Here is a 25015-nt window from a genome sequence, read left to right as displayed (position 1 = left end):
CTTTTCCTCCCCTCGGGGTCCCTGGCCCCACAACTGGCATGGGAGCCGTGGGCTCCCACAGCCCGCAGAGATGAAGCCGTGGCTGCGGTGTGTCCCCAGCAAAGGCAGCGCACGCGTCCCCACGGGCACAGAAGGGGCTCAGTGGGAGGAAGAAGCCGGGACACCCACAGCAGGAGAAAAATACAATTTATTTACAAGTAGAAACACTTTAAAAATGCCACCTTCCCCACCCCCCACCCCCCACCCCCCCCCGACACACACCCCCTGGCAGCGGCAGGTGGGGGGGAGCTGGGGTCCTGCTGGCTGCTGCGACTGGCACTGCCCAGCCTGGCTGTCCCCGTCCCCAGGGGCTCCCAACCCCAGGGAGGAGGCTGGGGGCCCTGGGGACACTCCAGCCCCGCTCTCTCTGGGTCCCTGGGGCTGCAGGAGCCCCCCCCAGGGAGGGCTCAGCCCCAGCCTGGCATAACCCCCGCAGCACAAACACCCCCCTGCACCACCCCCCACCCCGCACTGCCCTGCACCCAGGGGTGTTTCCAGCTCAGACAGCCCCGGGGCAGGGGGGAAATAACCCTCTCCTGCCCCCTCTCTACGTGCATCCCCCCCCACCCCGGGCTGGGGGCAGGAGAGAGATGATGGCGGGGGCAGGAGGAAGGATGCTGGGGCCCTGCCCTCTTCAGGGGTGACGGTGGGAGGTGCAGGGCAGTGTCACATGGGGAAGGTGGCCCCATCTATTCCGCCCCCCCCCCCGGTGCTGCTGGGTCCTTGGGGATGTGCCTACAGCACCCCGGGGAGGGGGCAGGGAGAGGCGAGGGGGCGCAGGCTAGGGCCAGGGCAGAGCCGGCAGCAGGGGGGACCCTCAGAATTTTGTGTCCTTGAGCGATCGGCGGCCGGTCTGGAAGGGACAGAGCAGAGAGTAGATGTCAGTGAGGGGGGGCAAACCACAGCCCCGAGGCGGGGGGGTGCTGGGCCCACGCTCAGACCCACCTCCCTCCATGGCACTGCAGGGCCAGGGACATGCCACCCCCTGGCAGCAGGGACTGGTCCCCACATTGTCCCCATGAGCCCAGAGCAGGGGTTTAGGGGTACTGGGGTGAGCACGTGCTTCCCCTCTTGTCCCCCCCACACTGCGGGGGGCTCAGGAGCCTGCCATGGGGGGCTCAGTCACGTGCCGTGGGGGGGTGGCGGTGCCTACCTTGCCCTTGGGGGACTTGGCGGTGGCGATGCGGGGCGAGCGGCGGGCGCTGCCGTGGGGGGAGTTCTTGGAGGTGGTTTTGCGGCCGGCCGCCCGGCGCAGCAGGCTGTTCCCCAGCTTCTTGGGGGTGTTGAGGATGCTGAAGGCCATCGACTGGCGCCTCTCGGCCTGCGGAGGAGGGGAGGCAGGACCGTGAGCTCTGGGTAGAATGGAGTACGGGGGTCCCGACCCCTCTCTTTCTCTCCGGAGCTCGCTGCTCACCTGCTTGCTGGGGGGCTGCTGCTCACTCCTCCGGCTGAGCTGGGAGCTGCGCCGCTCGCTGCGGTCCCGGGGGGTCTGGGGGCGCGGGAAGCAGCTGGTTGGCTTCTTGGACTGGAAAAGGGACAAGCCAGGACTGTCATCTGGGGAACAAGAGCCCCGGGGCCACCCTCCCTTGGGAGCTGGTGGCAAAGGAGGGGCTGCGGGGGGGGGGGGGGAGGGGGCAATGGGGCAGCAGGGCCTGGGGAGCCACGGGGCCTTCAGCCCTTCCCCGCCTGAACCAACCCTGAGGGTTGGCCCCAGGAGGGGCCATTCCCGTAGCCCCCAGCAGCCCCTCAACATCTGGAGAACATCTGCAGCTGCCCACCAGCCCTCTTGTCCCCTCGTCCCCTATCTGGGCTCCTGGAGAAGCTGGGGACTAGGCGGGGGGGCTTGCAGCAGGCTCAGCTCACCTCGGGGGTGTCGGGGCCCTGGTGGGACTCGTCCGACCGGCGTTTGCGTAGCTGCCGGGTGGCGATGGTGCCGGCCAGAGTGCTGCGCCGGGTGGCCATGCCGGCAGCGATCTGCGAGGGCTGCATGCTGGCACGCCGCAGCGTCTCCTTCGGGTCGCCCGTCTTCATCTCCTCGTCCGTGATGGTCCCCAGGGAGTTGGAGGGCTGGGGAGGAGGCAGGGACAGTGCCAAGGGGTGGCCAGCAAGGCTCCCTGGCTCTGTGGCCCCCGGGGCTGCCCACCAGCCGCTCCCCAGTCCCCGTGCCCCCTCCCCAGTGCTGGAAGGGGCAAGCCTTTTGTCGTCCCCCCCACTTACCCTGCTCTCCAGAGGGTAGCAGGTCTTCAGGTGGGGCGGGCAGGCCCGATTCCGCTGCTGCAGCTCCGCAATGCGATTCCAGTCATCCAACTGCTCCGGCTCATCCTGGCACGTACCCAGGTAGATGCTGCTCCGGCCTAAACCCAAAGCAAAGAGGGCTGAGGGGGGTGGTCCCAGCTGAGGAGCTGCCCCCCCGGCAAGCCAAGGCAGGGCCTTCCCGGCTTGTAGCCCACCCCCCCCTGCCCACACACACCGAGGCTGGAGCTGCTGCCGCCCTGCCCGCGCCGCAGGGAGCTGCGAGTGACCGGCCGGTAGCCGGGGAGGCCCAGCAGCGCCGAATTGCCGGGGGTCTCCTGTGGGGAGGAGGTTTCCAGCTTGACAAGGGACTCCTGGGAGGAGAAGCTGGCAAGGGAGCGGGTGGAGGCAGCCGTGCGCAGCCGGGCCTTGCCAGGAGCGGCACTGGGGGGCTGAGCTGCCGGGATGCTGCAGAAGGAGACGTCAGCGCTGTCTGGTTCCTCGGTCTTGGCCTGTTTCTAGGAGGGGAAATGCAGAGATCATAGAATCATGGAATGGTTTGGGTGGGAAGGGACCTTAAAGATCATCTCATTCCACCCCCCTGCCCTGGGCAGGGACACCTCCCACCAGCCCAGCTTGCTCCAAGCCCCGGCCAACCTGGCCTTGAACCCCTCCAGGGATGGGGCAGCCACAGCTTCTCTGGGCAACCTGGGCCAGGGGCTCACCGCCCTCACAGCCAAGAATTTCTGCCCGAGATCTCAGCTCAATCTCCCCTCTTGCAGTGGAAACCCCTTCCCCCTCGTCCCATGGCTCCCCTCCCTCATCCAGAGTCCCTCCCCAGCTTTCCTGGAGCCCCTTGAGGGACTGGAAGGGGCTCCAAGGTCTCCGTGGAGCCTTCTCTTCTCCAGGCTGAACCCCCCCAGCTCTCTCAGCCTGTCCTCCCAGCAGAGGGGCTCCAGCCCTCCCAGCATCTCCGGGGCCTCCTCTGGCCCCGCTCCAGCAGCTCCGTGTCTCTCCTGTGCTGAGGCCCCAGAGCTGGAGGCAGCACTGCAGGGGGGTCTCCCCCGAGCGGAGCAGAGGGGCAGAATCCCCCCCCTCGCCCTGCTGCCCACGCTGCTGGGGATGCAGCCCAGGCTGTGGGGGGTTTCTGGGCTGCCAGCGCACGTTGCCAGCTCATGGCCAGCTTTTCCCCCCACCCCCAGCACTCCCAAGCCCTTCTCTCAGGGCTGCTCTCCATCCCTCCACCCCCAGCCTGGGCTGGCACCAGGGGCTGCCTTCACCCAGGTATCAAACTTCCCAGCCCATCCCAGGGTCCCTTGGCAGGCGCTGGAGCAGCCTGTGGGGTGCTGTGCCCTGTGGCTGCTGTCCCAGGGGCCGAAGAGGAGGGGAGGAAGCAGATAAAAAGCTGCACCTCCCAGGCCCCTCATCCTCCTCCGCTGCTCACTCCGCCCTCATGCCACGGCCTGTGAAGGACAGAGGGTCCTCGGGACAAGGCATCACAGGGGTGTAGAGTTTGGGAGCACAAAGAGCCCCACAGCAGCTCGGGCTTCTCGAGACGGTGGCAGCCCCAGTCACCCATGGGAGCAAGGGAAGGCAGCTCCCCCGAGCCATCCCTGGCTTTGCCTCCATTCCCCAGCGAGCCCCGGGGCTGCAGGGCACAGAAAACCACACATCCCCGTCCTCAGCACAGAGTTCCTGCCCCACGGATCCCTCCCTGCCCTGCACCCGGGGGCCGCTCACTTTCGTCATGGTGATGTTGATGGTGGTGCGGCGCCGGGCTGAGCGGGTCTTGCAGCCAGAGTCGAGCGAGAGGTCACCCAAGGATCCGGCGCTGGTCTCCAGCCGGGATCGCGTGCGGCTGGGGATGGGGGTGAAGTAGAGACTCTCCAGGGACTCCACCTTGCGGGGCAGCCGCTGGGACGCCAGCGACTCTTCGCTGCCCGGTGGCAATGCCGAGGCCTCTGACTGCGAGCGGCCAACCTTCCTGCAGAGACGGGACACGAGGGCAGCACTGACAGCCTTACCGGGACATCAGGGAATAGTGAGGATGGGGGGACACCGGGTTTTGGTGACACTGGTGGCAGTACAGGCTCTGCCGAGCCGTGCCATGCTGGTACCTGGTGGAGTTGAGTGGCTGCGCTTCATCGAGGCTGAGGTCAAGGCTGTCGGTGCTGAGATCGGCCGGGTTCTGGCGGAAAGGCTCCCGGCCCTTCAGCGTGTCCGTGGTCACCTGGAACTTGCCAAGCTCCCGGAGCTGCTGATTGGCAAACTCCACCTGGACGGGAAGCAGGGAGGGATGGATCCTCCGAGCGAGCCAGCAACGGAGGCGAGGAGGAGGAGGAGGGTGAAGACCTGCCATGCCGTGCCCACCTGAGCCTCCAGGCTGCGGACCTGGCTGGTGAGGTTCCTGCAGCTCAGCTCCGACTCCTTGGCCTGCAGGACGCTCTGCTGCAGCTCCTTGGCCAACCTCTCCGACTCGGTCCGGAGCTCCGCGTTCTCCTTCTGCAGCTGCTCCATGGCCTTCAGCTTCTCCGCCAGGTCCTGGTTCTGCTGCTTCTTTGCGTCGTAATGAGTTTTTGCCTTCTCCATCTAGGAGAGAAGGAGAGAAAACCCATCAAGCTTCCCCGCAGGGCGCTGTCCCGGCGGGACGGGGACGGCGGGGCAGTGCCAGCCCCCGGGATACCTGGCCTTTGTAGTGCTCGGCCGCCTGCTCCTTCTGGGCGAGCTGCGCCTGCAGCTCTGCCACCTTCTCCTGCTGGCGGGTGGCCTCTGCCTGCAGCTCCCCTTCCAGCACCTGCGGGCAGGGAAAAGACTGGGTCAGAGGCACCCTGCACCCCCTCCTTGCCCAGCCGAGCCCCCCACATCCCTCAGGGGGTGGCCACCAACAGCCTCAGGGCTGGGCCCAGCTCCGGTCCCCGGGTTTTTGGTCCCCGTTTACCTTAACCCTCTGCTGCTGGGAGCGGGTGGCCTTCTCATGCTGGGTCAGCTTTTTATTCAGCTCCTCCACCTGGAAGAGCAGAGCTTGGTTAGACCGGCTCCAGGCACAAGACTCCTGAGCACATCCCTCCCCTCCAGCCAGGGCCAAGAGGAGAATTCCTGCCCCGGGGGATGCTCAGCAGCGCCCATGGCCACGGAAGCTCCGGGTACAGCCGGCACTTTGGTTAGCCCGCTCGATTCAGACAGCCACAGCAACCCCCCATTAAGTCTTCACAGGGACGGGGTTGGTGCTACCCCAGCGTCAGGAGCAGCCGCGCACTGGAAGCGAAGCCGAGACCCCTTTAGGCGGGAGGGCGAGGGAAGCCGCTGCCGCTGCGGTTACGCAGTGCCCCAGTCCCAGAGCCGCATCTCGCTGCCAGCTGTTCGCTGTCAGGGGAAGAGCAGGAGCCCAGCCCACCCCGGGCATCCTCCATGCCAAATCTCAAGCCACAGAGCTCAAGGGGGGCCCGTGCTGGCTCAGAGAGGGAGGCAACCCACCCCAAAGGGGTGCTCCTGCAGTTTGGGAGTGGAGAGGTGACACCACGGAAGGGCCAAGGAACCCCCCCAAGGCCTGCGGCTGCACTGTGAAGTCCTTTGGCAGCGCAGCAGCGAGCACGTTCACCACCCGGGTGCCCACAAGCTGCGGACCCATGGATGGTACATCACTCATAGCAAGGGGAGACACCACCAGACCCTGGCTGCTGCGAGCTCCTGCCCAGCCCAGCTGGGCTCTCCCGGCTCCAGGGGATGCTCGGGGAGCCCCCATCCCTCACGGCCACAGCCACGAGGCCTCTGCGGGGTCCCTGGGCAGCTCAGGCTGTGACCATGGGGGCAAACTAAGCCGCGTAGGGAAACAGGGCTTTTCCAGCGTCATTTCCCAAGTGCTAACCCACACCATCCCACCCCTGGCCACATCTGGACTGCGCTTTCTGGGAGCACAGCCCCCTCCTCCCGGCACCTGCCATTCCTGCCAGCTGGGCGAGGGGCTGAACCTCAGCTAAAGAGGGGGGTAAAAGGGATGGACAGCAGGAATGGGAGATCCCACCCTGCCCCGCCCCCCCCCCCCCGCAAATCCCCTCTCTCTGAGGGCAAGGTATCACAGGAGCAACGGTCCTGTGTCAAGAAGTCCCGGATGCCCTTGGCAGCCGGTCACTGCCATCATGCTGCCTGCGGCATGCCCCACAGCCATGCCGGGAAGGCAAAGCAAGAAGCCGTGCCGAGCCCCGGGCACCACCGTGAGCGGGCAGGCCGCAGGTCTGGGCCCCAGTTCCTATTCCCCAGGGATGAAGGGACGAGCCCAGAGACCTGGAGCCAAGCGCCCCACGGCTGGGTCCCCACGGCAAACAGTTCCCGAGAGGAGAGGGTGGCTCCGGTGGGAAGCGGCAGCAGCTAGGGCCATGCACCGTCACCGTTTAAGCAGCTGGCACTTCGCATGCGTTACCTGCTTAGCTTGTTCCTTCCGAAACACCTCTAGCTGCTCCACCTGCGAGCACAAAAGGCAGAAGTGAATACGCAGCCAGCGTGGAACGGGCTGCCCTTCTCAGGACCACCCATCCCCTTCACACCCAAGTGTTGCTCAGGGAGCGTGTCCCAGATCCCCAGCTCCTGTGCTGAGCAGGAGGCTGAGGATTCTGGGAGGACTTGGGGCAGTTCTGCCTGGAGAAGAGAAGGCTCCACGGAGACCTTGGAGCCCCTTCCAGTCCCTCAAGGGGCTCCAGGAAAGCTGGGGAGGGACTCTGGATGAGGGAGGGGAGCCATGGGACGAGGGGGAAGGGGTTTCCGCTGCAAGAGGGGAGATGGAGCCGAGATCTCGGGCAGAAATTCTTGGCTGTGAGGGCGGTGAGCCCCTGGCCCAGGTTGCCCAGAGAAGCTGTGGCTGCCCCATCCCTGGAGGGGTTCAAGGCCAGGTTGGCCGGGGCTTGGAGCAAGCTGGGCTGGTGGGAGGTGTCCCTGCCCAGGGCAGGGGGCGGCACTGGGTGGGCTTTAAGGTCCCTTCCCACCCAAACCATTCTACAACTCAGGGGTGTGCAGGAGACCAAATGGACCCCTTTTCCCGGGGGTATCCCCCCCACCCAGCAGGGAGGTGGCAGGAGCCCCTACCTGAGCCGTCAGCCTCTGCCTCTCCTCCAGCAGCTTCCTCTTCTCCTCCCGCGCCGCCGCCTTGCTGCTCTCATACTCCTTGCTCACCGCCTCCAGCTTCCGCGCCGCCTCCTCGGCCTCCTGCTGGCTGCTGGCCACCAGCTCCTCCGACGCCAACCGCAGCCGCTCCAGCTCCCGCGCGTGCCGCTCCCTGGCCTGCCCCAGCTCTGCCTCCAGCCGCTGCTGCCCGCGGCTCCGGCTCTCGCCGAGTCCCCGGTTCTCCTCGGCCAGCCGAGCGTTGGCCTGCTGCAGCCCCGCCAGCCGTGCCGCCGCCTCCGCCGCCTCCGCCTGCAGCCGCTGGACGGCCCGGTCCTGCTCCGCCGACCGCTCCCGCAGGGATGACACCTCGGATGCCTCCAGCTTGGCCCGTGCCAGCTCCGCTTGCAGAGCGGCCAAAGCTTTCGCCCTCTGCTCCACGTCCTGGCGGTGCTGGCTCTCCAGGGAGGAGCGCTCAGCCTGCAGCTGCTGGCAAAGGTGCTTCAGCGCCGGCAGCTCCCCGGCGAGCGCCTGGGCGCTGCTGAGCTCCTGCTGCAGGGCGGCGAGGAGCTGCTCCTTCTGGAGGCATTTGTCCTGGCAGACCTTCACCTCCTGGCGCAGCTCGTCCTCCCGCTCACTCTGGCAGTGGCGGTCCCTCTTCAGGGCCTCGATGGCCAAGCGCTGCTTCTCCATCTCCTCCTGGCACCGCTGCACCTCCACCTTCATGAGCGAGCACCTCTCGGCCGCCCGGGAGGCGGCGGTGGCCATCTCCGTCTGCAGCACCCGCAGCCTCTCCTCCAGCTTCTTGCTCTTCTCCGACTCGGCGACGATCAGGCGCTTCAGCTCCTTGCTCTCCCCCTCCTTCTCCGTCACTTGCCGATGGAGGATGGAGACCTCGTGCTCCAGGCTGTCGATCAGGCTGTTCTTCCTCTCCATCTCCTGAACGCACTGGGACACTTGGTCTTTCCAGCCCTCCTCCGACCGGCCCTTCTCCTGCACGACGGAGCGGAGGGACGCCAGCTCCTTCTCGGCAGCGGCGATGGCGGTTTTGCTCTGCGTCAGCTCCCTGCCCTTCTCCTGCAGCTCCTTCCGCAGGGCCTCCACAGTGCCATCATGCAGAGCCTGCACCGACCTCGAGGCCTCCAGCATCTTCTGCAGCTCTGACGCCTTCTCCTTCTGCTGGGCCGCTTCCCTCCTTGAGGCCTCCAGTTCCGCTTGTTCCGCTGTGGCCGCCTCGGCCGCCGCTCGCTCCAGGGTGGCCATAGTCTCCTGCTGCTCCCTGCACTTCTGCTCCAGCTCCTCCACTTGCAAATGAAGCGCCTGGATCTCCTTCAGCTTCTCCTGGTAAAGGTCTTGGCTCGAGCCGGCCTCCTGCTCCCTGTGACGGGTCTTTTCCTCCAAGCTTTTGAGGGACATCTCCTTTGAGCAGGTGGCCTTGACGCTGTGTCCCTCCACGTCCCTGCTCCGGGTGGCCTCCGAGAAGCCCTGCAGCTCGTTGTCCACCTTGGGTAGCTGCTCCTTGGCTGCTTCTGCCGAGGCGAGCTCTCCTTTCAGCTTGCTGACCGTCTTCTGCAGGTCCCTCAGCTCCTCGCCCTGTGAGAGGTTTTTCTGACGGAGCTCCTCCAGCTGCCCTTCCCTCTCCTCCATCAGCTCCCGGGCCCGGGCCAGCTCCTCCCGGTGCACCGATCTCTCCACCCTCTGCTCGTTGAGGGAGTTTTGCAGCTGGGCCTCCAGCTCTGCCTTGCGGGCTCGCTCGGCGGCGCAATCCGCTTTGCCCCGTTCCACCTCCTGTCGCAAGCGTTCGGCTTCCTCCTCCCGGCACGCCAGGTCCCGCCGGTGCTCCCGCAGCGTCTCCTCCAGCCTGCTGCCCAGCAGGGTCACCTCCCCAGACAGCTTCTTCACCTCCCCATCCAGCTCCAGCTCCCGCTGCCTGCTGGCGGTGGCCGCCTGGGCCAGCTCAGCCTCCGCACTCCGCAGCCGCTCTACAGCAGCTTCCAGCTCCTTGGATTTGGCCTTTTCCTGGGAGAGCTGCTGGGAGACCCCCTCCAGCGCCTCGGTGGCTCTGCAGGCATCTGCCTCAAGCCCGGCCGTGCGCTGGGCTGCGGTTTGCTCCGTGATGGCCATCTTCTCCCGCAGGGAGGAGACCTCGGCCCTCAGCTTCTGCTCTTCGCCCTCTTTCTCCTTTGCCCATGCCTGGGCGCTGGACAGATCGGCCTGGAGGGCAGCCAGCCTCTCCTGGTGCTCGGTAGCCAGGCGCTCTGCCCGGGCCTCCAACGCGGCCGCCTTCTCCTGCTCGGCCTGTAGCTGCTGGCAGATCCGGCCATGCTCCCGGCTCAGCGCCTGCATCTCCTCCTCCAGCTGCCCGCGCTCTCCATCCTGCGGAGCCGGCTCCTGGCCCTGCACCAGCTGCTGCCTCTCCGCCTCCAGCTCGGCAATCCTGGCCAGGCTGCCCTCCAGGCTCTCGGCCGCCCGCCTCTTCTCGTCCTCCAGGATGCCCTCGGTGTTCCGCAGGGACTCCTCCAGGAAGAGCAGCCGCTCCTGCAGGCGGGTGTTCTCCCGGGCCAGCCTCTCCCTCTCGGCCAGCCGCTGCTGGCTCTCCTTCAGCCTGCCCTCCAGCTCCCGCAGCTGGGCTTTCAGCCCCTCCGCCGCTCCCTGCTGCCGCTGGGCGCCGAGCTCCAGGATCCTGGCTTCCAACTCACCAACCTTGCGGCTCAGCTCAGCCTTCTCCGCCGCCGAGGCAGCCTGGCTGGCATCCTGGGCCTGCGCCATGGCCTGCAGCTGGCTGCTGAGGGACGCGTTGACCTCCTGCAGGTGCTGGAGCTGCTGCAGGGCAGAGTCTCTCTCCCGCAGGGTCTTCTCGTGCTGGGCGTCGAGGGCAGCCAGCCGCCCGGCCTCGGCCTCCCGGCCTTGCAGGTCCTGCTCCAGCACCTCCCTGGCCCGGTGGCTCTCGGAGAGGGAGCTCTGGAGGCTGGCGACGAGGCCGCCCAGCTGCTGCTTCTCCTCCTCGAAGCGGCCACGTTCGGACTGCAGGGCTGCCTCCCGCTGCTGCTTCTCCTCCTCCAGCCGCAGGACGGTGGCCTGGAGCTCGGCCCCTTTAGCGGCGAGGCTGGACACCTCTTGCTTCAGCTCTTCCAGCTGGCAGAGAGAAGAAGAGGGGAGGGGAAACAACACACGCACCCCCAGGCATTACCCGAGCTGCATCGAGCACTCTCACCGGAGACCCACGTGCTGCGTCCTGGCGCCTGCCTTCCCTCCCGGCCCCCCCGCAGCGCACCCTGCTTTCCCCTTAGCCTTGCGCCGCTCTGCTCTCTCAGACCAAATGCCTTTTCTCACCATGCAGGAGCCGCTCCCTCCACAACCGGCCCATGCTACGGGAGGCTGCGGGAGCCAGCAGCTACCTGGGAGCAGCATTCCCAAATCCAGCACAGAGTGCTCAGCCCCATAACTCCCATCTAGGAGTGGAGAGCAGCCGGCTCTGCCCCACACAGATTTGTGGTGCACCCCTGAGCACCCACCCTTCTCCCCAGTTAGAGGGGTTTCCCACCCGAGCGCTGCCTGCCCTCGCTGTGGGAGCTCTCTGGGGACCCAGCCGTACCTTCAGGACATCCCCCAGGACCTCTCCCTTCTGCTGGGCACCGCAGTCCCCCAGCTTGGCCAGCTGGTCCTCCAGCAGGGAAATCTTCCCCTGCAGAATCTCAATCTTCTCTTCCGAGCATTTCTGGGGACAGAGACGTGAAACTGAGTGCCGCGCGAGGCGAGGGAACGAAGCAATGGGAGGTGAAGTCACCCAGCTTTATTCCACACTGGCACCCACCACCCCGGCGGCACCCCGGGGTCCCCTCACCTTCTCCTGCAGGGCAGCACGCAGCTCGCTCTCCAGCTGCCCCTGCTTCTCCTGCGACTGCGCCAGGGCCGCATTGTGCTCTTCCGAGAGTTCGTTCAGGGCTTCCTGCAGCTGGACCAAGTGGCTGGCGATCTCCCGCAGCTGTGAAGGGGCAAATCCCCCATCAGAGAGCGCCCACGCTGCCCAGAGTTCTGCTCAGCTCCCTTCTCCCGAGCGCTGAGCACTGCAACTCCACACAGCCCCTATTTCCCGCCTCCACGGTTCCCCTTTGGATGAGGATCTGGAGCCCAAAGCAGACTTGGTCACTGGGACAACGCCACAGGAGGCCAGCAGCAGAGCCAAAAGCAGGCCAGAGTCCGGCACTGCTATCAAACCCTCCCCCCTGGTTCCCACCACAAACGCCTGGGCTGTGGGGATGCAGAGAGGACACAGCGCCCCGTACCTTGAAGGAAAGATCCCCATTCTCCTCGGAGAGCTGGTTGATTTTTCGGTCCATCTGGCCTTTTTCAGTCTTCAGGTCCTGGCACTGCCTGAGGGCCTCGTGCAAGCGCACCAGCAGGCTGCGGGAGAGGATGTCATTAAAGCGGGGGGTGCAAACCTAAGGCAGGTGAGGACTTCGCTGGGGACCGATGCTGCTGAGGAAACTAAGGTACCGAGATATCTCTGCGCCATGGTGAGAAACTACTGTAAATTCAGCTCTAAACTGATACGTCGCAAAGCGGAGCAGAGATAAGCCATGTTTGTGCTTTGCAGGAGCGTGACCACTCCGAACCGAGGGCAGAGGCAGCTGACGGACGCCAGCCACCCCTCTGCAAAGTGAAATAAGTGAGGAAAGGACAAAAAAAGGCATCACGGCACCTGCCAGTGGAGGCTGGGCGTCCTTCCCAAGTAAACACGGCGCTGCACAGGGACAGGGCAAAGACCAGGACACAACGCGGCAGGCAACAGAATTCCAGTGTGCCACACAGCCCAGTTCAGATCCGATCAAATTGGATCAAACTGGAGGGCTAACAGCTGGGCAAGGGGCTGGGGTCGGGAGCTCCAATATCACCCAAAAGCTTTCAGCGATGCAGAGCCCATCTCAGAGCTGGGAAGGCCAAGCAGGCTCTTCTGGAGGTGGGCGAGACCCACGCAGGCCTTCTCCCACAACAGGGATGGCTCTTCCCGTGACACGTTTAGGTTAAGGAGCGGGCACTCACAACACACTGTGTGGTTTGGGACTGGCTCCCTGCCCACTGTGATAAAAAAAGGGCTACGGGCCGTAATCCCAGAGATGCTCCAAGCCGTTACAACAGCATCGGAGCTGGCTTGGCTCCCATCAGGAAGGCTTTCTGCTCCACGCTTTAGTCCAGATTAACGGGCAAGAATCCCCTTGGCCCACCACGGAGGGAGGCACAGCTACGCCCAGCCACGAGGAGCAGTGGCACGGCTGGCACAACCGCAGCCTGGGCTGCATCCCCAGCAGCGTGGGCAGCAGGGCGAGGGGGGAATTCTGCCCCTCTGCTCCGCTCGGGGGAGACCCCCCTGCAGTGCTGCCTCCAGCTCTGGGGCCTCAGCACAGGAGAGACACGGAGCTGTTGGAGCGGGGCCAGAGGAGGCCCCGGAGATGCTGGGAGGGTAGGAGCCCCTCTGCTGGGAGGACAGGCTGAGAGAGTTGGGGGGGTTCAGCCTGGAGAAGAGAAGGCTCCGCGGAGACCTTGGAGCCCCTTCCAGTCCCTCAAGGGGCTCCAGGAAAGCTGTGGAGGGACTCTGGATGAGGGAGGGGAGCCATGGGACGAGGGGGAAGGGGTTTCCACTGCAAGAGGGGAGATTGAGCTAAGATCTCGGGCAGAAATTCTTGGCTGTGAGGGCGGTGAGCCCCTGGCCCAGGTTGCCCAGAGAAGCTGTGGCTGCCCCATCCCTGGAGGGGTTCAAGGCCAGGTTGGCCGGGGCTTGGAGCAAGCTGGGCTGGTGGGAGGCGTCCCTGCTCATGGCACGGGGGGTGGCACTGGGTGGCCTTTAAAGGTCCCTTCCCACCCAAACCATTCCCTGCTCCTATGACTGCCGAAGCCATTTCCTCCCTGGGGTGCAGCTGCAGAGGAGGTGGTAAAGAACAACAGGAAGGTTTTCCCCTCACCCCTGTTTTGTGCATTGCTGGGGAAGAGATAGAGAACACAGAGCCCGGGGACGTGGGAGGGACAAGGACCAGCCTAGCAGGAGGGTGCACATGTCCCCGGAGGATTACCTCTCGTTCTTCTCCCTCAGCTCCTCCATTTCCTTGGGCTCCTGCTGGTCTGCAGCTTGCTTCTCGTTGAGCAGGGCCAAGCGGTCAATCCGCTGCTGCATCATGGTGATCTGAGCCTCTGGGTGGGGGGAAGAGACAGCAAGAGAGGGCCCATTACCATCTTTTTATGTCACCTGAAAGCCCCCAAACACAGCACAGTGGAGGATATCTGTCCTTCTCCCAGGCGGGTGAGGAGCCGCTGCACAGACACCACCTGAAGCAGGACACGGAAGAGCCAGGCACTGCTGCTCCACACGGGTGTTGCTTCAATCACGGCTTTTGTTGCCCAGGATATACAGGGGAATACGAGAGGGAAGAAGGAACCTGCAGCCTCCACACACGTCTGGGGAAATCCCCAGTGCAGAGAGAGTTTTAGATGTGGATGGCGAGACTCCTACGCCTGCCAGCCTGCTCCAAATCTTTTGGCAGAGGGACCAGCAGCCATCTCCCAGAGATGCTCCAAGCTGTTACAACAGCATCGGAGCTGGCTTGGATCCCATCAGGAAGGCTTTTTACACCACACTTTGGTCCAGATTAACGGGCAAGAGTCCCCTTGGCCCACCACGGAGGGAGGCACAGCAAACCGCGAGCTGCCCCATCTGCTCTGGAAAGCCAAAGAGCTCCAAAGCCGTGAGCTGTGCTCACGTGGGGTCAAAACCATAACGAAGTCACAGGAACCAGACGAGGTCTCAGCCCTGCAGAGCCCTCCCCATGCCCCAGGCCATCCCGCTACCCACTGACCCTTCTCTGTGATGAGCTTGCGATTCTCTGCCAGCTCCACCTCCAGCTCATCCCGGTTCTCTCTCTCAACAGCCAGCTGCTTCTTCAGCCGTCGCAGCTGAAACTGGGGGGTCTGCATGACGTCCCCCATGGGCGAGGACGGAGGGCCGGGCAGCATGCTGCAGAGAGGCACGCCATGTAACTCGGTTAGCTGGAGCCAACGGGAGGGCACCATCCCTCCCCATGCAGCCAGACCCACTCCGGTTCCCCCATCCCAGGGGCAGGTTCCAAGTAATCCCTTTGATGCTTCATCACCCTGGCAGAAGGGATGCTCTCCTCATCTTGAGGAGCCTCTAAGTGTCCGGCACGAACCTTCAAAACCAGTTCCAGGGCAAAGCCTCCATCTCCCTTCCCACCACAGCCAGAGCCCCACTGCAGAGCACTCGGCTTGCAAGAGAGAAACTCCTTCAGCACATCCAGCAGCAACACAAGCCTGGTCCTCCCAAACCCACCCAGGGCAGGAGAGGAGCCACAAGCTGCTCTGGGAGGTTTCTGTGTTCGTTAGGCTGAAATGAGCTGGGCTAATAGGAGCTAATTACAGCCTGACCTCAGCCCACCACCACACATCCCCATGTCAAGCCTGAGGAGTTTACAACAGGCCAGCACCACGGCAGAAAGGGGGTCTCTGTCGAGTCAGTGTGCACCCTAGTGACATCTCCGGGTCCCAGAAGCCACCCTGTCTGTCCCCCTCCTCCCCTCAGTCCCCCTGCCAGCAGCCAAGAGGCTAGGGACGTACTTGTTGGCGCCGGAGGAGGAGGCAATCTTCTTCAGCTCCAGGAAACGCACCTCTCGCTTGTGCGGGAGGGAGAGCAGCGGGGAGTGCTCCTCGGAGCTGCTGCTGGACGTGCTGGACGAGGGCAGCGGTGCTGGAAATCAAAAAAAAAAAAAAGCAAGAAGCAAGTTGTGATCTTCACCTTCCTGCCAGAAGGGAGGGTTTAGCAGCTGAAATCCCTGATGCGCAGGGACTGCAAATTCCAGCAGGGACGGATCAGCCCAGCCGAGAAAGCCATAAACCCACTTTACATCCCCGTTCTGCCAGCTCCACGGACCTGCTCCGGCACTCCGCTCCCACCACGGAGCTGTGGGCTTCCCACCCGCCCCGCTCCTCCGGGGAAAGCACATTTCAGCTCGGGATGCTGCCAGTGTATATATATCTATATACCTTATATCAGCAGGTATAAGGCAGCCCAACTCTCAAAGAAGAGCTTACAGGGGACAATTTCGTAGTGCTCAGTCCCGGGGTGAGGGGATCTGGATGGTGGTGCTGCTTTTATGGCTCAGCAGCTATAGCAGCACAAATGGGAAAAACCCCAATGTTTTTACATTCCAGAAAAGGGTCATCCATGCCAGTTGGGTGCTGCCAGCATTGGGGCCGTAAAGGAAGATGCCAGCAGCGCTCGTGCTATCCCACCCTGCTGCTCTCCGCAAGGTGATGGTCTGTTTCTGTCCCACTTCCAGCTGGCACTCGGACACCACTCGGGCAAACACGTTACTCTGGGTGCTGCTTTGGTACCAACTAGGAGCAAAACATGCCCAGTGCCTGCTCTGCCTGCACAAGGCTTGGCCCGTTACTCCGGGCTGGTGCCACAGCAGAAGCAGGCAGGGCCCAGCGCTCACCTTTCCTCTGCAGAAACGTCTCCAGATTCTCGTTCAGGCTCTCCTCATTGTCCAGCACAAATTTGAGGATCGATGCCAGCTCAACCTGTGGCGGAGGAGCCGCAGGGTCAGCAGCTCTGCTGCGGTTCGCAGGCAGAGCAGCGCCGGCCGGGCAGCAACCACAGTGGGCAGCTCCCTGCCTGCCCGTGCCTGCACCCGCAGGTGCCCACACTCGCAGTCACGAGCCTTTGACTGCCCAGATGCGCCGGCAAGAACCACAGCACCCTCCCAGCACCATCCTTCAAGGGGACCCGAATATGAGGGCAGGTCTCAGAGCACCCCCCAAAAGGCATCTCCGCTTCCCCCCGCGCCAGAGGGGGAACCCAGAAGAGATTACCTGGGTCTTGTAGTCAAACTCATTCCAGTCCCTGGGGCTCTTGCAGCTCATGGAGGTGTGATACAGGAGCAGCACGGCCACCTGAAATAAGGCAGGTAAGTGTCACTGACCCCAGGTTGGTCAACGGTGTCATCTAGGAATAAAGCATGCCCCGCGGTTACCTTGGCCAATGCCAGCTCCTCTCCCCCCAGGAGTTCCTGTGCCGACACCAGGTTCTCCGCGGCCGATTTGTGCTTGCAGTGCTCTGCAATGGAAAGCAGGATTCCCAGTCACGCAGCAGCTCCCGCCGCCAGGCACTCTGCCCACCAGCCCTGGCACGCAACCATCCCCCGGGGTGACAGGCTGGGGGGCACCGTGATGGATCCCCGAGAAGGGAGACATGGGGCAGGCTGGGCTCAGGGGCTGAGCCCCTCGTCCTCCATTAACGCTGATGGGATATTTTTCCTCCCTGGCAAGTTCCCCCTCGGTCCCAGCCTCCCCACCTCCCCCTCGGCATCTCTCTGCACCTTCTGCTCCTCCACCCCCAGCACAAACTGAACCCCATCTATGGAGGGTGGGATACAGTGTCTCCTCTTCCAGGAGAGGCCGAGCAAAAGCGATTTCCCATTTCCCCTTCCAGGATTCCTGCTCAGGTAAAGGTTTTCCAGTGGGATTTGAACAGCTTGAGGCCAGGCCCCAGGTGAGGAATGCTGCCCAAAGCAGCATCACTGGAGCAGCCACCAGCACCCTGCCCTTCACCCCCTGGACTTCCTTTGCACGAAGCCCGGGCTCCAGCACGGATTTCCATGAGGAATCTTTCCTTCCCGGGTCAGGGCAGCCCCGCCTGCACCTCCTGAAACTGCTGATGCAGCAGGGGGTGGTCACTTTGAGGCGGGGGGAATAAAGACACAAAACCAGACCCCCGCAGGGGTGGCAGGCACCGAGCGGCCACTTCCCCTGGCGCCGGCTCTTACTCTGCAGGAAGCCACGGATGAAGGAGATCCTCTCCGGCAGCGGCTGCTCCAGCACAGACTCCCCCTCCTCACTCCTGTGGCTAGAAGAGGACACGGGTTGCGTTAACGCTTTGCCGAGGGATTAAACAAACAGTGGTTTGTTGTTTGTTGGGCGGTTTGTTTGGGTTTTTTTTAAGTTTGGTTTGGGGTTTTTTTTGGGTTTTTTTGTTTTGGTTTGGTTTTGGGGTTTTTTTTTGGTTTTTTGTTTTGTTTTTTTTGCAACAGAGCTTGCTGAGCAAGGGGCTGGCTCTTGAGCAACGCAGCACCCATCTGCCATATGGCTCCGTGCCAGGTCGGGTGGCGAAGCAAAAGCCAAGCCCGCCGTGGTACCCAGGAGCAGGCGCAGACGCTTCCCGCAGCCCCGACAAACATGGCTGCGTTTGGTGAGCAGCCAGAGCCAGGCAGACAGGTCCCCCCGCCTCCAGCGCGTGTGCCGGAGCGCTGCCGGCCTCTGCCGTTTCCTCCTCCGCCTGCCAGCCCCGGCATCCGCCGCGGCAGAGGGAGTCAAGGGTTTTCTTGCTATTGCAAAGTGTCACCATTTGTGGGAAATGGCGTTTGGGAGACGTGCAGACCCCGCTCCCCTCCGGGTCGCTGCTCTAAAACCCACGCTGGATTTAGGGGGTGGGGCCGAAGCTGCCTCTTGCCGCTCTTGTTTGAGACCACGCTCTTCCTCGCCAGCTCAAACTGAGACAGTGGGCCTAAAACCCGTGCCAGCCGTGCTCAACCAGCGCTGCTGTGGTTCCTTCGGTTGCTCCCAAGGCACCGAAAGCAGGGACTTTGCCCGGGAAAGGGGCCGGAACAAGGATTTTCTTATCCTTATGGGTTTCCCAGACCACCCCCCCATGCTATGGGGAGCTCCCCAGCTCAGCCGGCTGCCGCGGTGTCCGCCCCTGTTATCAAGCTACAGTCAGGCCTGTTTAGTGAGCACACGCCGCCGGAGATCCCGGCTAATCTGAGCTGGAGCACAGACCCAGGAGATTAACCAGGTCTGACTAAATATATCCCCTCTGCAGGCGGCTCCTTCCTCCCCACCCACAGCAGGCAGATCCCTGCTCCGAGCAGGCTCTCGTTACAGCGCACGGGAGGTAATTATAGCAGACAGGCTCCCACAGAGCCTCTCGCCGGAAGGGTTTGAAAGCAATGCCGCGCTCGGAGCTGAGCAGCAGCCTCGAAGCCTCCCAATTTGCCTCGCCAGCTCATTAAAGACGTGCAGCCGGAGCGGAGTGTGCTCAGTCCTAGCTCCAGTGCCCATTACGGCTTGCAAGTTTTAATCGCTCTGGCTCACAGGCAAGGAACGCAGCTCCTGACGGAGGCATTCCTCCCAGCCCTGTCCAGCCGCCTCGGGTTCCGGACGGAGCAAACAGGCTCTGTCCTGCCCGTATTGTACTCAGAAGTCATATCTCTGACGTCCCCAGAGAACAGGAGCGCTTCGTGGGGCGGGAGCTGTCATTATTAAAGCTGCTTTACAGACCCAAGGCTCCCTCTCAGGATCCCAAGGCTCAGGAAAACTTGCTGTTTTCTCACCCGAGCAGCGTTTATGAAAATAAAGCTTCTCCCGTGCAGCTCCAGGAGTCCCCACGCCGCTGGCATCAGTGCTCGGCTCTTTGCTTCAACACCAGGAGCGAGCCCAGACGTCAATGCCAGACACGATATTGAGCCTCCAACAACAGAAACTCTGGCCAAAATCCCACCCAGGCGGCTCCATGGGGTCCGACAGCTCTGCCTGGGGCTCCGCGGGCAGACCCCAGCCGCGCAGGGCTGTGGGGCAGACTGGGGAACAGACCTTCTCCCGGCTACCTCAAAAGCAGGTTTGTCTGGAGGCTGAGCTGCCAGCAGAGCCCCGGCACATCATCTACATACGGAGGCTTCCAAGTGGGGCAGCCCAAAAGCCTCACCATCCCACGCACGGTGGGTTTACGTGCGGAGGAGCCACGGCGCGAGGGCAGGAGCCTCCTATTGCGTTGCTGCAGGCTTCAGAGCACGCCCGGCAGCAAGCGCTGCTTACACAGGTGCTGTGCTCCGCCAGAGCCTTGCACGGAGGAGCCGGAGATCCAGCAGCAGGGCTGGCAGAGGATGAATTCCCCAGGGGCCCTTGGCTCCCCGTACTCACATTTTGTTGATGATCCTGATGAAGACGTTACAGTCCTGGAGCTGTGACAGATCATTGAGGGGATCAGTAGAAACTTTTGTGCTGTTCACCTAGAAATGGGGGGAGACGGTCAGAAGGCAGAAGCCAAAGTCGCACCACACCACCCGCCACCTCCCAGTCCTTGTAGGGGACAGCCAGACCCAGCTGGGTGCGAAAGCAAAGCCAGCCCTTCCGACCACCCCTGCCCTGGCAGAGGCTGAACGCAATCCCCACGGCTCCACAGCCAGACAGGCCGGCACAGGTCTTGTTTAACACGCTGCGACACTTTGCTCAGACACAGCACCGCTTTGCGAGGCAGATCCAACAGCCCCTTCGTGGTCCAGCTGCCGCTCACTTCCCAAGCCTGCTGCCTGCTCCGGGCTCGGTGCCGGCTCCCGGGCAGTTTCCATGACCGGACCAAGCCGTTCCAGCATTTCTGGTTATTCAACAGGAGCAAAGCCTCTCCTGCAAACACCCACCTGCCCGGGAACAGCAGGGACTTGGCTGTCCCGGGGCCTGCCCCAGCCACAATTTCCCCCTTAACCGGCCACAGCATCGTGTCCCCAGGGAGCCACCAGTGCCAGCGCCGGTGCCAGCTGGGACCCAGCCGGGCAGCGCGTCCCACCTACGGAGCAAGAGACGGCAGAAGAGAGGGAGGCTTTACCCAAGCGAGGAGAGCCGCGGCTCTCGCACCGTGAAGAGGCATCTTGGCGAGGCTGCCAGGTCACCGCCCGGACCTAGGAACACCAACAAAGGGGGAAAAAAAAAACACAAAAGCAATTAGGGCCAAACATAGTAATTACATTAACATACAGCTTGCACACTGCGCCAGGCATTCATGTCCGTCCAGGGAGGATCTACCCTCCGTGCCTGGCCGGCTGTGGTAAGCAGCCAGGTCCTCTCCCGCAGACCCCCGCGGGATTTACCCCTGGAGATCGGGATTCCCCACGGGCAAGGCTCAAGGGAAAACCGCTGCTCGGGCTCCTCATCCCCAGCACCCCCTGCCATGCCTCCTTCCCTCCCCAGCACCTCCAAGCTCCTCTTAAATTTCTTTTAAGAGGAATTTAAAGGCCTGGCACTCTGGGAGCTCGCTGAGACCCCGTGCCCAGGCAGGTCCCCCTCACCACCGGTTTCAGCCCTGGGGAGAAGGGCAGTGTCCCATTGGGTCTGTCTTTCAGGTCACACTGCGGTGACACAAAACAACTGGTCACGGCTCTGGCCAGCTGGCACCGGCACCTGCCGTCACCCCGAGGGATCCTGCCCCCCTGCCTCGCCGTGGGGCACCGGGGGTGGCCGAGGGCTTCCCCATGGCTGTGCCAAACCACGGGGCTCCGTTGCCCACGACAGGCTGGAGGCAAGGAGCCCGACCTGGGCACCCCGCAGGGTCCTGGCGCAGGGGCCGGCAGCTCGTCGGCACTTGCTGCCCACCTGGGGACAGTGTTGTCCCTGCCACTGGTCACAGCTGAGCACCGGCATCGCTGCCAGGACTGCTGGCATCCCAGGAAAATTCACCTCCCTCTAGAAAACACGAGCAGCAACTTTGGAGAGAGACAGCATCGTTCAAATCCCAAAAAGTTTGGCATGTGTAGGGATGCCATGCAAAGAGCTGCGGTGGTCCTGCGGGATGAGCGAGAGCAGGAAGAAATCCCCCAGCGCTGTGCGAAGGGGCAGCTGGCCCCAGCGGGACAAAGTGGCCACAGATGGTGGCCTGGCCCCTGAGGAGCAGAGGGGCACTGGGGACCAGTAGCAAACAAGCACCCAAACTGGGCAGGACAACAGGCTGCAGCCAGGAGCGTGGTGGGAGCTGTGGAGAGCGCGGGCTGACAGGCCTTGGCAGGGGGAGGGATCTCCGCACAGTGGAAGGAAATTTAAAGAGAGAAAGAAGAAGGAGGGAACCCAGGCTGCTGGGGGTGCAGAGCTGGCCTTGCCTGGGAAGGGCTGAGGTCCCACCGTGGTACTGCCCGCAGCAGCTCCGGCTTCCTTCCAGCTGTGTGGCCACCAAAACGCTGGTGGAGCAGGAGCTGGGGCTCCCTAGTCCCCCAAAGCCCCAGGTGCCACCACCCTCAGGGAGCAGGCAGGCTGCCCACGCTGGCCGTGCCTGGGTCACTGTCGTGGGGGCTGGAAGGAGCCTGCAAAGGTCATCTGGCCCCAAACAAGCCCAGCGAGGTGGTGGTCAAGCCGTCGGAGTGCTGCCAGCTCCCCTTCCCACTGCTGCTGAGGAGAACCACCTCCTGGGGCGGGGGGAGACCCCCAGGCATCGCCACACAGGGTGGGAGTGGGGATGAGCCAACCCACTGCCCCCACGATGTGGGATCACTGCCAGGTCCCCTCTGCGGCGACCTTTGCCTCCGCACCGGCTGTCCCTGTGCCATCCTGGTAATCCTCCCAGCCAGGGAGCTGCTGGGAGCAGACCTGAGCAGAGATGGGGGCCGAACAGAGCCCCCCCTACCAAAAATCACCCAGGTGGGGAGGGTGCTCCTCAGCTCCTTGCCCCATATCACACCCTGACCCCCTCACTGCGACGGGCCGGGATCTGCAGCCGTTCCTGGGAGCGCCCGGCACACCACGGCCACCTGGGTTTTGGGGTGCACGGAGCACCCACCGCCTCCATGAGCTCAGCTGGGACGCACAGGATCTTCGGCGGGATAGGTCCTCCCTCCCATTTGGCTAAAAACCAGCTCCTCCGCCCCACGGCTGCGGCACACAGCCTCTCGGCACCCACCACCCCCTCAGACGGGCGTGCAGCAGGACCAATCCAGGACCTCTCCCCAAAAATCCAGCCAAAACCTCTGGGCAAAACGCGCGCGCCAGCCCCGAATGCAGACTTCCGCCAAGCACACCCAGCCTGGGCTGGGGTTTACCAGAGCCGGGCTGCAGAAGTGCCGGTGCCCTGCAAGAGGCCAGGACAAGCACGGCTGTGCTCCTGCCCCGGTCACAGCCTGGCTCAGCACCGGCGACATCGGCTTCCCCGAGCCGTGCTCGCCAAGTGCCGGAGACAACAACATGACCCTCTGTGGGGAGATGCCGCTTGCACTATGCCTGGATCCGTGCGAGGGCAGAGTGGACACAGTTGGGGAGCCCGGTGTGTGGGCACAAAGCACGGCACCGACCGCTTTCCAGCCACGTCCCCGGTGGGGAAGGGTCTGGCGGGAGAGGGAGCGACGAGCGGTGGGGGCGGCATTGTCCTTTGCCGCTTTCCCTGAGCGCCCGCTCCGGTCAAAACACAGCGTTACGCAAGCCCGCGCCTCCGGAGCTCCCGACGACACGCCGACCTGCTGGAGGGATGCACCCGCAGACCCCCCCGGCTGTCGTGGGGCAGGGGGGTCCTGCTGCTGGAGGCACCCAGCAGCTTGCCCAGGCAAGGTGGGCGACCCACGGCAGCTTTCCCCCCGGGGACAGGCCCACAGTTGGCGTGGGGAGGAGGCGGCGGGGGGGCCCGAGCTCCCGGATGTTGGCGAAGCCAACACGGCCGCCCGCGTCCCAACAACAGTCGGGGATTCGCACCTCGGGGGCTCGCGGGGCACTGGGGTGGGAGCCACACGCTGTGGTGAGGCACTGGGGCTGGAAACCGGCGGGCTTCACCTCCCCCGCCTCCCTCCTCCTCCTCCTCCTCCTCCGCCCCAGCTCTGTTGGAAACAAACACGGAAGAGGGATAAAGTCTTTGTTGGGGCCTTACCGGGGGCGTGTGGGGTTTAATCCGCCATGAGCACCAGCAGCCGGGGAGGGCCGGGGAGCCAGCGGCCACGCACAAAAGAAAAGTTGTTGGGCTTCTCTTCGGCGGGGCTGGCAGGCGACGGTTCCCCTTCCTGGCCCTGGGCCACCCCACGTCACTGCGCCGAGGCTGCGCTCGTTAAAGGCGCACGGCACAGAAAGCCGCCACCACTGCTGGAGCGGCCACGGGGAAGGGGCAACGTCCCACCCCCACCATGGGCACACTCGCTGCCATAGAATCACAGAATCGTCAAGGTTGGAAGGGACCTTTCAGATCATGGAGTCCAACCATCAACCCAACACTGCCAAGCCCACCACTACCCCACGTCCCTCAGCACCACGTCTGCCCGGCTTTTAAATCCCTCCAGGGATGGCGACTCCACCACTGCCCTGGGCAGCCTGGTCCAGTGCTCGACAACCCTTTTGGTGAAGAAATTTTTCTTAATATTCAATCTAACCTAATATTCATCACCCTGCCAGTGCCCTGGGTGACAGGCTGGTGGGGCCGGCACGGACCCGCACCCAGCCCCAGCACGGTGGCTCGCAGGGAGCCGGGGCCTTGGTCAGGAAGGGTGCTGGGCTCCCCACTGCGATCCCCCATCACCCTCTGGAGCCACATCCCAGATGGTTCCTGAAAAATTCCCCCCCGACACACCCCCACAACAGCCATGGATTCAGTGGGGACCAGAGTAGTGCTGTGACCCACTGCTGGCAGAGATGGCACCGAAGGCAGCTGGCCAAGGGGCTGCAGGACCCCCCTGGGACCCCTGACTCCTCCCAAAGCCCTGCCTGCACCCACAGCCCCCGGCTGCCTCCTGGGGCTGGCAGGGTGAGGAAGGGAGGCTCGTCCCTCACCACTCATCCAGGGACCCTCGGGAGCCATCCCCACGGGGTTTGGGCTGCTGAGGAGAAACTGGGGACTGCCCCGAGCGTGGCCCTCACCGCACCAGCCGGGAAGGGGCCAAGGTGCACGGACCGACTGGACCCGGCTGAAGAAGTTTCTCCTACCTGATGGGGAGGCGAGGACGAGCTGGGCCCAGGGCGTCGTGTGGACGAGGCGCAGCCCTTGGCAGGTGGCAGCCGTCAGGCCTTTCTCCGGCAGCGCACTAATCCGGCTCCCGCTGTGGGGCCGTCAAATGGCGGCAGCTCCTCTATCGAGCCCCACGGCCAGCGGAGGGAAGCTCAGCCCCACTGACCCACACAGCTAGGCCCCAGCGAGCACCGGCCCCGGTCACCCCGGGATGGCGACACCAGGAACGGGCCCGGGCCCCACTCCAGGCCCGGGCCCCCACTGAGGCCTCGGCTGGGCCGCAGGAACTACCGGGCCCACTGAGGTCGGACCCCCTGCCGCCAGTGACCCCGGCGCCTCCCCCTCGCGGTTGGCGCCTCCCCCTCCCGGTTGTCCCCCCGCCCCCACCCCGCCGCACCGTAGCAGGGCCGCCACCGCCCCGATTCAAACAGCAGCGCCCGCCCCCGCCGCCTCCCCATTGGCCGCCGCCGGGGCGTGGCGGGAGGGACTACCAATCCCGGCGGCCCCCGGGGCGCGGCGCGGGTCTCGCGAGAGCCGCGGGGGACGCCGGGAGCGGGTTGCCGTGGCGACGGCGGCGTATGGGGGAGGGGGGAGGGCGTGGAAGGTAGGGGGCTGCAGGGACGGGGCCTGGGGTCACAGGGACATGTGTGGGGCCGCGGAGAGGGGGCCCGGGGATATGTGTGGGGTCGCGGAGAGTGGGCACGGGGTGACGGGGACACGTCTGGGGCCGCGGGGAGCGGGTCTGGGGAGACCGGGGGCATGTGCGGGACCAAGGGGAGGGGGCACGGGGTGACGGGGACATGAGTGAGGCCGCGGAGAGGGTGTCCGGGGGCCACGGGGCCACGTGTGGGGCTGTGGTGAGGGGGTCCGAGGGGCCTGGGTACATGTGTGGGGCTGCGGGGAGGGGGCCTG

General features: G+C 64.3%; 1 protein-coding gene across 2 annotated transcripts; it reads right to left on the bottom strand.

Moving 5' to 3' along the window:
• Positions 1-736: 736 nt before the first annotated feature.
• Positions 737-24433, bottom strand: NUMA1 (nuclear mitotic apparatus protein 1). 2 transcript variants are annotated; one of them, XM_054189899.1, is made up of 26 exons: positions 24082-24433; positions 20027-20099; positions 19345-19433; positions 17196-17275; positions 16404-16486; positions 16243-16323; positions 15867-15951; positions 14986-15115; positions 14211-14368; positions 13431-13548; positions 11649-11766; positions 11207-11347; positions 10958-11080; positions 7348-10497; positions 6689-6730; positions 5210-5278; positions 4955-5065; positions 4642-4860; positions 4389-4546; positions 4012-4255; positions 2510-2789; positions 2257-2393; positions 1903-2106; positions 1454-1564; positions 1193-1360; positions 737-892 (listed from the first exon to the last, which is right to left on the bottom strand). In XM_054189899.1, the coding sequence occupies exons 2-26, from the start codon at positions 20066-20068 to the stop codon at positions 857-859; spliced, it is 6177 nt and encodes a 2058-aa protein (XP_054045874.1). In that variant the 5' UTR covers positions 20069-20099; positions 24082-24433; the 3' UTR covers positions 737-856. The 2 variants fall into 2 exon arrangements, with proteins under 2 accessions (XP_054045874.1, XP_054045864.1); XM_054189889.1 differs by lacking the exon at positions 24082-24433 and adding an exon at positions 23039-23200.
• Positions 24434-25015: the final 582 nt, after the last annotated feature.

Source organism: Rissa tridactyla, chromosome 1 (assembly GCF_028500815.1).
Source record: "Rissa tridactyla isolate bRisTri1 chromosome 1, bRisTri1.patW.cur.20221130, whole genome shotgun sequence".
Taxonomy (NCBI): Eukaryota; Metazoa; Chordata; class Aves; order Charadriiformes; family Laridae; genus Rissa; species Rissa tridactyla.
Note: the sequence above shows the minus strand (reverse complement) of the source record. Positions and strands in the feature narration are given on the sequence as shown.

Excerpts from the sequence above, each read along its gene's own strand:
- NUMA1 (XM_054189899.1), bottom strand. The coding sequence starts at position 20,068 with ATGCCTCTTCACGGTGCGAGAGCCGCGGCTCTCCTCGCTTGG. Across the intron at positions 11,081-11,206 it reads GTGCTGCCCTGCAGGAGAAG|AAATGCTCGGAAGAGAAGAT; the intron begins GTGAGGGGACCC and ends CTCTGTCCCCAG. Across the intron at positions 2,394-2,509 it reads CGGCAGCAGCTCCAGCCTCG|GCCGGAGCAGCATCTACCTG; the intron begins GTGTGTGTGGGC and ends CTTTGGGTTTAG.